At 41.4% G+C, this 10,540-nt stretch overlaps 1 protein-coding gene across 1 annotated transcript in view; it reads left to right on the forward strand.

Moving 5' to 3' along the window:
• Positions 1-6,210: 6,210 nt before the first annotated feature.
• det1 (DET1 partner of COP1 E3 ubiquitin ligase) overlaps positions 6,211-10,540 on the forward strand; it is a 7,907-nt gene continuing 3,577 nt past the window's right edge. The window contains exons 1-6 of the mRNA XM_008436546.2: positions 6,211-6,437; positions 7,369-7,701; positions 8,141-8,407; positions 8,478-8,690; positions 9,658-9,881; positions 9,980-10,109. Coding sequence (XP_008434768.1) covers positions 7,453-7,701; positions 8,141-8,407; positions 8,478-8,690; positions 9,658-9,881; positions 9,980-10,109 — 1,083 coding nt within the window. The 5' untranslated portion in view covers positions 6,211-6,437; positions 7,369-7,452. The remainder of the gene's footprint in view (positions 6,438-7,368; positions 7,702-8,140; positions 8,408-8,477; positions 8,691-9,657; positions 9,882-9,979; positions 10,110-10,540) is intronic.

The following is a 10,540-nucleotide window of genomic DNA, read 5'->3' on the forward strand; positions in this document are numbered from 1 at the left end:
AAAGCAGGAAGTGGGTATTCTGGGTAAATACAGCCAAAACAAATGTGCTAGCCTCACGCTAACGGGAGAAATGGCTTGTAGTTTTCTACGAAACAAAAAGAAATCCTCCAAATGCTTAAATCTGACACTAATCCTTTTTTGATCACATTTTGCGAAGAAGCAAGTTGTGCTCATGTCTTCTTCTGAGGCTTTTTGTAATTTCCTCAGGTAGTTCTTGGTGCAGCGCCCCCACAGACGAGGAGAGGAACAAGATTTCAAAGGGTTTGGTTCATTTGACGCAGTCAGTGTGAAAGAGAACCTCAGCAGCTGAAAATTTAACAAATATTGCAAGTTTGCTTTCCAATCAAATCTAATCTACAGGACTGTCAGCTGTGAAAACTCCTGATATTTATTCTTCAAACCAATTTCCAGTCACCTCAACTGGCAACAAGTGCTGTGTTAAGCAAATATTTTCATTCTTTAGCTGTTTTTTTAAATTAGTGACGGAAAAATATGAAGGTCATCCATCATTTTGCCAAATTACAATTCACACACCCAACCACTACGTGCAGACATTTACAACTTTATGCAAAGAGAACGTCGTGGAGGAAACTACATCAACCAATCACAAATCAGTTTGTCTTGCTTTACTTGGAGAAATGTTCCCTGATTTCAAAACTTTGGCTTGAGAGTCCGGAGTCCAGTGCAGATTTATCCTGCAGATCAACATCAAAACCCTGAAGCATTTGATTAAGTACAAGCGGGCGCACAATTCAGAAGGAAGTTATGAGACAGCCGGCGAATTGTTTATAATTTAGGTGCAATGGTTTCATATCCGGCTGCACAGTGGCGCAGTTGGTAGAGCTGTTGCCTTGCAGCAAGAAGGTTATGGGTTCGATTCCCGGCCTGGGGTCTTTCTGCATGGAGTTTGCATGTTCTCCCTGTGCGTGCGTGGGTTTTCTCCGGGTACTCCGGTTTCCTCCCACAGTCCAAAAACATGACTGTCAGGTTAATTGGCCTCTCCAAATTGCCCCTAGGTGTGAGTGTGTGTGTGCATGGTTGTGTGTCCTGTGTGTCTCTGTGTTGCCCTGCGACAGACTGGCGACCTGTCCAGGGTGTACCCCGCCTCTCGCCCGAAACGTTGGCTGGAGAGGCACCAGCACCCCTCCCGACCCCACTGAGGGAAAAAGGGTGCAAGAAAATGGATGGATGGATGGATGGTGTCCTGTGTGTCTCTGTGTTGCCCTGCGACAGACTGGCGACCTGTCCAGGGTGTACCCCGCCTCTCGCCCGAAACGTTAGCTGGAGATGGGCACCACCAAGAAAATGGATGGATGGATGGATGGTTTCATATCCTTGTTTACTTATTGAGTGTCACTGTGTATTCACAACTGCATGATGTAGATTCTCTGTTCACCGTGAACATGAGTACAAAAATTAAATATGTTGATATTAAAATTAAAAACAACAAAAAGTAAAAACAGAAAATGGGATCAAACTCGCTGCTTTTCCCCGGTCGTCTAAAGTTATGCCTCGCCAGAATGTAATTGATACTGAAAATGTTTAACATTTAGCAGGAGGCCTCCGTTAAAACCAATCGCACAGACGAAGAAAAACACATATATATTCACAGTTTCCAGAGACGGAGAATTTATTTCCAGCTAAACTAGATAACAGACGGCAGGAGGAACACAGGCGGTTAATTGAGAGAGAGAAGCTGAAATTAATGATGCTTTGCTGAAAATGCGCAGATGTTTTTTTTAATAAATCAGCAGCAGAATTGGGAAGACGCAGTTCCTGTTCTCCAGAATATTTTCTAAATGTGTTGAATTTACTGGAAAATAGAGGAAATTTCAGGTGAGTTTTATTCCAGGGTTGCAGTTTTTCAATCGCAGCGCAGAAAAGCTGATTTATTCTCATTAATGTGCTTTTTATATTACCTTTACAGTGACTGAAATATTCCCTATAAACACCCCCACGCAGTCAGCCGGGACACAAAGAGCACATTATTAGACATTATACATCGGCGCGCTCCTGTAATTATATGATTGTGTCTGAATCAGAGTTGCGTTTGTTTCAATGTGTGAATTTCTTCAGACTTTGACAGAAAGTCAACGTTGTCTAATTGGTTGATGTGTGTTTTATTCCACGCGTGTTTCAGATGCTACAAGACAATAAAGGGAAATTTCAAACTGTAATAATTTAGATTTTATGTTTTTTTTCCAAACTCGCTACTTTAGATAGAAAAAAGGCTACAAATCACATCAGATTCAAGCCCTGTGAAGCTTTTCCGTTTTGAGTTTTGATGATTACCTCTAAATATTATAATAATATAGCTGTTATTATTCTGTCTATACACTTTCAAAATAAAGTTCTAATTAAATCAGAAGCTAATAAGCACATTTTTGGACTCAAGCATCAATAGTTTATATTTTAATTGAATTCCTTTGGGTCAAACACAATGTGAATTTAAAAAAACAAACATTTTTGTTTATGTTATTTGTTGAAACTTCACGTTTTTGTATTTCCATCTGAGTCTCAACTGTTTCTAAAAACAGCTGAAGTGGTTAAAAAGCGTTTTCCAGCAATAAGTTAATGTTTTTTTGTTGGTTTTTTTTTTGGTGTCTGAAAACAAGTCGTTACAAAAACCTCCTGAATGAGTACTGTCCTGTTACCTAGCAACCCTATCTGAGCCCAGCCCACTACCTAGCAGCCCCGTCTGAAGCCAGCCGGTACCTAGTAACCCCAGTTGAGCCCAGATTGTTACCTAGCAACCCCATCTGAGCCTAGCCCGATACATTGCAACTGCAGCTGAGGCCAGCCCGTTGCCTAGCAACCTCAGTTGAGCCCAGCCAGTTGCCTAGCAACCTCAGTTGAGCCCAGCCAGTTACCTAGCAACCCCATCTGAGCCCCGCCCGTTACCTAGCAACCCAAACGGAGGTCAAGCTCCAGTGCAGTTGCAAAATTGTGTATTTGTTTGCAGCTATTTTCACGTGTATGAAGTGTAAACGTTGAGTTGGGGGGCGTGGCCAACAGCAGCTTATTTGCATATAAGTGACAAGACGCCCTGAAACAGTTCAATCTGAGAGGAGCTAAAAATAAGAAGAACTGAGGAGGTGAAATCTCATGTTCTGAGATTAAGTGAAAAAATGTAATGAGCGTGTTTTTTATTTTCATTATCCTGACTAGGTCACCTTCAAACACCAAATGGGATGGTGAGTTAGAGGTTATGATCACTCAGCAGGTCTTGATGCTCAATTCCTATTTTTTTGCTGAAATCAGATTTTTTTGTGGTTGTTCATTCTACTTACAACGTAATAAATCTACAATAGATGCATCAGAACAGACCAAAAACAGATATTTTACTTTACATTTTCATCTCCAGTGAAGATGTAACCTAAAAAATATTGCAGGACAGAAGAACATGGTACAAATCAGAGACTACACCCTTTCAACCAAAGTGGTTTGTGACTTTTGGGGGTTGCGTTTATTTGAGCAAATTACTATAATAAAAAATTCCAGTTGCCCTGCTCCAGTCTTGTCCTCTAATTCACTGACCCGCAGAGAAGGACAGGAAATAAAGGCGTATTTTAGAGGTTTCCGGACCTCTTCCGGCTCTGGTCCGTGCACGGCTGAAACACAAAAAGCTGCATCTTCCCGTCGCCCCTCAGCCCCCCGTTGTCCCTTCTTCCGCGAGAGGCTGCCGGACCATAATGCATTTGTGATCACAGTAATTTCTCTGTAAAAAGCTGAAATCTTCCACTGTCACAAAAAGACATGAAAAGTTCAGGTGCATACGGATTGGAAAGTTACAGTCTAAAAACGTCCTATTGTGCTCTGAAATTACGCTGGATGGAAAAGTTAAAAGCTTTTGTTAAATGCCAAACAGAACTGTCTGCGATGAAAAGATGGGGGAAGAGAGGAAGTGGTAAAACAATGCGTCTCGATTTGCTTCCCAAGCTTAGAATAACCTTTTCTAAGTGCCTTTTTTCTATATAGGAGCTTCACGCTATATTCTTAATGCAAATGCTCTTTTACAACAAAAAAATTTTTATAATGATGATAATCACTGCAATTCAGGAGCTTGTTCTATGTTCAACTCCATTATTCACTTTTCCAAAGCACTCTGGCCTTTCTCCTTTAAACTTTTAAAACATGGCCTTCCTGCATTTCTTCCCTCTGAGCTGCTGAAAGGAACTTAAAAGTTTTCCAGCATCTCCATTTTGCAGGAAAGGGTGCTTGGACCTGAGAGCGTGCAGTCAAGAGCAAAATGTGTTTCACCTGCGAAAGAGGTGTGAACAGGGGCAGCAAGAATGGACAGCGGGCATTTTGGGTTGTGAAAAGCCCTCAAGGAGGAAAATAATATACAAAAAATCGACTGTGTCTTTTTGCAAAAAGTGCTCAGAAACACTCAGATGTAACTCTGTTCTTCACAGGCTGATGCTAAAAGCTAAGGCGAGCGTCCGGCATGCCGAGCGGCTTGTTAGAGGGACAATAACCGCAGAAAAGCCGCAGGATAGTGCGTGGTTCTCACCCTGTGCAACACACACACACACTTACACACACACCTGCACATGTGCATGCAGACCACCTGCGCTGCTAACGCATGTGCACGCCTGAATGCAAGCATGGAGGCCCGCTCGTCCACGTGTTGAGGCGAAGGTTTAATCAGCCGCAGATGAAAAGGAAAATGCCATTAGATTTTTAAAGTGGATAATTTCACATTCTTCTCTTCATTCATTTCTTCATTTTTCTTTTCAAGCTCGTCTTTTATGCCCGATACATGTGCTTTTATGGAAAATTACGACATTTAATCGAGACTCTTCGGTCAGAGATAATTGCGCTAAGAACCATTAGCGCCTGTCCAACACCGATGAACTTTTTTCTTTTTTTTTTGTCTCCTTTCTTTTGCGGAGATGTTCCCTGCCTGTGAGAACATGCTCCACAGAAAGAGGATAATCGTAATTTAATTATCTGCCATAATGGGGAGCAAAACGCAGGTCGCCTCTGGGTCGCATATGCTGCATGCTGTTATAAACAAATCAGTTAAATAAATTACGCTAAACAAACCAGCCTGTCATATACACTCCAGGTACTGCAGACGAAGGTCTGTTGTTTATTTCTGATTTTTTCCTTTTTTTCCTCTCCTTTTTTCTTTTCCTGCCAATTTTACTCAAAGCAATTATAATCATATTGAAAGTTTTCTGGGGCACTCGTGCTCCTCACCTGCTAACCTCCATGCCCCCCCACCTGATCAGTAAATTGGCATCTCAGTGAGATCAGCAGGTGTAAATTTACCCTCCATTTTCTTTTCTCGTTTTTTTGGCCACAATGAGGTTTTTCCTGAAAATTGAATCTCATTTATGTGATCCCCAGAGATTTATAATTCATTATTTGCTCTTGTTTTTACATTAAATATATGTAAAATATTGGGAATTTAAACACAAAATTCAGTTTGGATTAATTTACACGGAAAGTAAAACGTCAAATGAAGTTGGGAACATGGAGCGTTTTAATATCAGAACAGATAACAGTCAGATGCTTAACGCATGTTTATAGATTTGGTTCGGTTGGGAAATAAAGTTTCAACATTTGTTATATTTTCAGCTGCTGCGGTTCTCTTTCTCACTGCACTGACTCCATCCATCCATACATACATTTTCTTTACACCCTTGTTCCTTAGTTTGGTCTGGAGGGTTGGAAATTATGCAGAATCACCTAAATTTTTATTTTTATAATAGTGACACAGTGTGGGATTATCTAAAATTACACCAGTCAAACGCAATATGATAAACAACTATTCTAAAGTTAGCCTTCCTGTGTTTACTCTGCAGAGTCCAGAACAGAATGGACCATTATGCGTCATCAACCCATCAGTGAAAAAATGGCGACGTCCAAGGGTGAAAAATATAGCAAAAGATCTACATTTCTGAAGTAATTATGAGTTTTGGCATATAGCGATTTTTAGGTTATAGGAAAATTGCAACATATTTAGGCCAACATGTTTAACTAATCCTGGATCCCAAAAAGTGGTTGCAAATATATATATATTTCATTTTTCATTTTTCTCTTTACCCTTTTTTCCACCCTGTAAAGTTTATATTATTATACTTTCATTCCGTTCGCTAGGAGTGCTTGAAAATCAAGCTCTTTGTTCCCACAATTTTAGCTACTAAACCTGACCGTTTGAATTCACTTTCGATGAGAAACTGTAATACCACTTTCTGTCTGTAGCATAGGTGGTGGCGCTGTGACCCGCAGTCTTCTTCTTCGTTTCCTGTCCGCTTCCTTAACAACAAACAGAGCAGAAGCTCCAGATTTTCTCGGACTGTTTGAGGAAATATGGTTCATTAGCGCCACATTTGTACTTAGTTTGGGATTTTATGAGATAAATGACGCCGGATGTCTCAGTTTAAGCGGAGTGAGATGCCGAAGATCTTGAAATTGTCTCATTAACGGTAAGCTTTTACCGAAGTTAAGCCTCATTTTCTGCTAAAATTCATGAACTTGGAGGAACAGACAGCAAGTCAGTTCACTCAGGCAGACATTAGATTGTAAATTAATTTGTATTTATGTCAAATTAGGGAAGTATTATGTTTATGCTGAGAGTTTAGGGGTAATATTTAGCTTTAATGACAAATTACAAAGAGGAGCTGCAGCCCTTCACATTTTGCCAGCTTTGTTTCTTTTAGCACATGAAAGATCTCCCTACTTTCTTGTTTACGTCTCTTTTAGCCTGAGAGGCCTTTAATAAAGTAGTTTTTATTGCACTATTTGGTCTAAAACATGTATTTATATTCTGAGTTTCATTAATTTAACCAAAGACATTCTTCTGTTGATGGAAGAGTCACATATTTTGTTTTATTCACTAAGCAACATCATGTTTTATTATTTATTTTACATTAGAATCCCTAGTTGCACTTTCTGAACCATTTGAAAGAAGGTTTGTTGCAGTTTATGTTTCACCAAGGTATCCAATCTATTGTTTTTTTTTGTTAAATTTTATTATTTACATTACATTAGCTGTTATTCTCTTAATTGCCCTGACTGAAATAAATTAAAGTTGTCTTACATCTTTAACCAAGCTTATGTTGCTATTGGTGTATTCAAGCATGCTGCAATAGTGCAGTTATCAAATAAATCTGTAATTCAGTGTAGTTATGTCTGGGTTTTAAAAAAAAAGAAACATCTTCAGAACTGTTTTTCTGTATCGGATCGGTATTGGCCAATGCTAAACCTCAGATATTGGTATCGGACTTGAAAAAGTGGATCGGTTCATACCTCATTTTGTCTCATTACTTACAGAACTGGTGTAACTGGGTCAGGTTTGTTGGCCTCCTTCGTAGCAGCATCACCGGTTCTTATTGTTCCTCTTCTGTCCTTCCACAGCCGACGGGACAATGCTAACTCATTTTTCTTACCTGATCACCCGTCTAACGTAGCGACGTTTGAAACGGTTCTCTGGTTGCCACCATGGAAGAGGACGTCCTGACCTTGAAGCCCCGGCGGATCCAGAACCAGAACGTCGTCTACCGCCTGGAGAAGAGAAGGGTCTGCTCCGGTCGACCCGGGGCCCACTGGTACCGGGTTCGCTGCTTTCACCAGAACCTGTTCCCGAACTTCACCGTGGTGAACGTGGAGAAGCCGCCATGCTTCCTCAGGAAGTTCTCACCGGATGGACGCTACTTCATCGCCTTCTCCTCAGACCAGACATCGCTGGAGGCAAGAGGAGAATCCTGAATCGTTTCAACCATTTTAGCTTTATTTGTCATTGTACTCCTGCATCAAAAACCTGTCGGCACTCAAAAAAGACAAAACAGCTATGAATAAAATCAAGTTAATAAAATAAAATGCCATAATTGTCGAGTATAAAGTTATAAATATAATAAATATGTATATTTACAGTTCTATTTTTCCCCAAAAACAATATTAAGGATGATTGACTTAAAACGAGCTCCCATATCCTGCTGAAATGTTACTTCTAAGTTAGTTTTATGTTAATTCAAGTGTAATGAGATATTTGCACTAGAAACTAGACCAAAAATACTTGGTAAAATTTTATATTTTATAAAATATAAAACAAAGAATGTTATGTCTATAATTTCAGTATGTTTTAGTTAGTTTTAGCTCTGAGCTGAATTTGGTTGCTATTCTCTTTCAGATTTATGAATACCAAGGCTGCCAGGCAGCCCAGGACCTGCTGAGAGGCCAGGAAGGAGAGACTCTGTCCACCGCCAACGACCAGTGCTCCCTCAACATCCGCAGCCGCCTCTTCCAGCGCTTCTTCTCGCTGCTCCACGTCACCAACGTGGCTTCGAACGGAGAGCACCTGAACCGCGAGTGCAGCCTCTTCACCGACGACTGCAGATACGTCATCGTCGGCTCCGCCGTCTACGTCCCCGACGATCCGCCGCCGTACTTCTTCGAGGTAATGAGCTTTGGTTTGAGCGAAAAGCAGCCGAGTCCGGAGGTTTTATTTATAGCTGACGTTCCTACAGGTGTATCGCAACAACGAGTCAGTGACTCCCAACCCGCGGTCTCCGCTGGAGGATTACTCCCTGCACATCATTGACCTGCACACCGGCAGGCTGTGCGACACCAGGTCCTTCAAGTGTGATAAGATCATCCTGTCTCACAACCAGGGCCTCTACCTCTACAGGAACATCCTGGCCGTGCTGTCGGTCCAACAGCAGACCATCCACGTCTTTCAGGTGAGCAGGTCGTCCCCTAAGGGGTTAAATCCTTCACTAGGGGATCAGCAACAGTATTCAGATGGTTTAGGCAGCAGGGCAACTAAACTGGGCTAATTATTCTGGTTTGTTTAGGTGGAAAATGTGTCATTTAGAATAAGCAATGTGAACTGAAACAGACAAGAAATGAATCTGAAAAGTGCATTTAAATTCCTAGATGATCTGCAAAGTATTTCAGTTATTTTAGAAAGTGGTGCAGCTTATCTGAACTAATTTTTCAGATTTATTTAGCTGAGAAATGGGTCGTTTAAAAACCGTTGTGAACTGAAGCCAAAAAAATCTGAAAAGTGTGGCATGCATTTAAATTCCTAGATGATTTGCAAAGTTTTTCAGATCGTTTAGGCATCAGTGCAGCTTATCTGAACTTATCTTTCTTGTTTGTTATCTGAGAAATTCAAAACAGACATTGAAATGCGAAGCAAAAGAAATCTGAAAAGTGCAGCATGCATTTAACTTGACCCCATTAACATTACCCTGAATTAAAACCAGTTCAACTTTGTTTTCTAATGTCAACTCGGTAGTAAACGTCTTTGGGTTTAATGTTCTCAGATTATTAATCCAGATATTCTCTGAAGGCCTGAGGTTCTTTAGAGAACAACCAGAATTATGGAGACCAAGGGAAATATTTACTTATGTACTCCAGACTCCCCCTAGTGGTCTGGGGTTAAAACACATAAAGTATGATGCACCTTTTCTTTAATTCCTCCAAGTTTCTTCTGGACATCCTGTCTTCACTGAGTGTCTAGTCCTAAGTGATTTGATGGTCGACTCAACTAACTGAAATGATGTTGCATTACGAGTGATGGATGGAAGAATGTCGTCCAGTTTTATTAAAAATATGTTTGTTTTTCCACAAAACATTTAATGTTTTTGTAGATATTTAAACACATGATCACCTGCTGCCTTTTGTCTCTTCTTCTCTCCTCAGGTGACGCCTGACGGGACGTTTCTGGACGTGAGGACGATCGGGCGCTTCTGTTACGAGGACGACCTGCTGACGCTGTCGGCGGTTTACGCAGAAGCTCAGGCGGAGAGCCAGACCGGCTTCCCGCGCCTCTACACTGACAAAACCATCAACTCCCTGAAGCACAGGCTGCTGGTGTACCTGTGGCGGCGAGCCGAGCAGGACGGCAGCGCCACCGCCAAGAGGAGGTGACAGCGCCGATTCACAAAGCTCCCATTCTAAGTTGATTTTTTTTAGTTGAATGTGTCTGAGGCTTGTTAGGTTCTGACCCGAGTCGTTCCGTCAGGTTTTTCCAGTTCTTCGATCAGCTCAGGCGGCTCCGGATGTGGAAGATGCAGCTGCTGGACGAGCATCACCTCTTCATCAAATACACCAGCGAAGACGTGGTGACGCTCAGAGTCACCGACCCGTCGCAGGTATGCATTCCTCCCCCGCCGCTCTTTGTCCTGATGCCCCGGTTTCCTTGGATGAGGAGAATTTTCCCCTGCCGGGTTTCCAAGGAAACGATCGTCCAACGGATTCTGTTCAGTCCTGAGCTTCACATGTCGCAGGAACAGAAGGATTTAATTAATCCACAGTTCATTTAAATGGAGTCTGAGCAGAAAAAGATGGTTAATTTAGCATATAGATTGTTCCAAACGCACACAGTGACTTGAAAACCAGTTACACTACAGTGTCCTAGTCAAATCCTCTAAAAAAACAAATGGAGAAATTTAATCAATCCTTCTCACTTTGTTTTTAACTGTTTTTTTTGGATGGATGGATGGATGGATGGATGGATGGATGGATGGATGGATGGATGGATGGATGGATGGATGGATGGATGGATGGATGGATGGATGGATGG

This window comes from Poecilia reticulata, linkage group LG19 (genome assembly GCF_000633615.1).
Source record: "Poecilia reticulata strain Guanapo linkage group LG19, Guppy_female_1.0+MT, whole genome shotgun sequence".
NCBI lineage: Eukaryota > Metazoa > Chordata > Actinopteri > Cyprinodontiformes > Poeciliidae > Poecilia > Poecilia reticulata.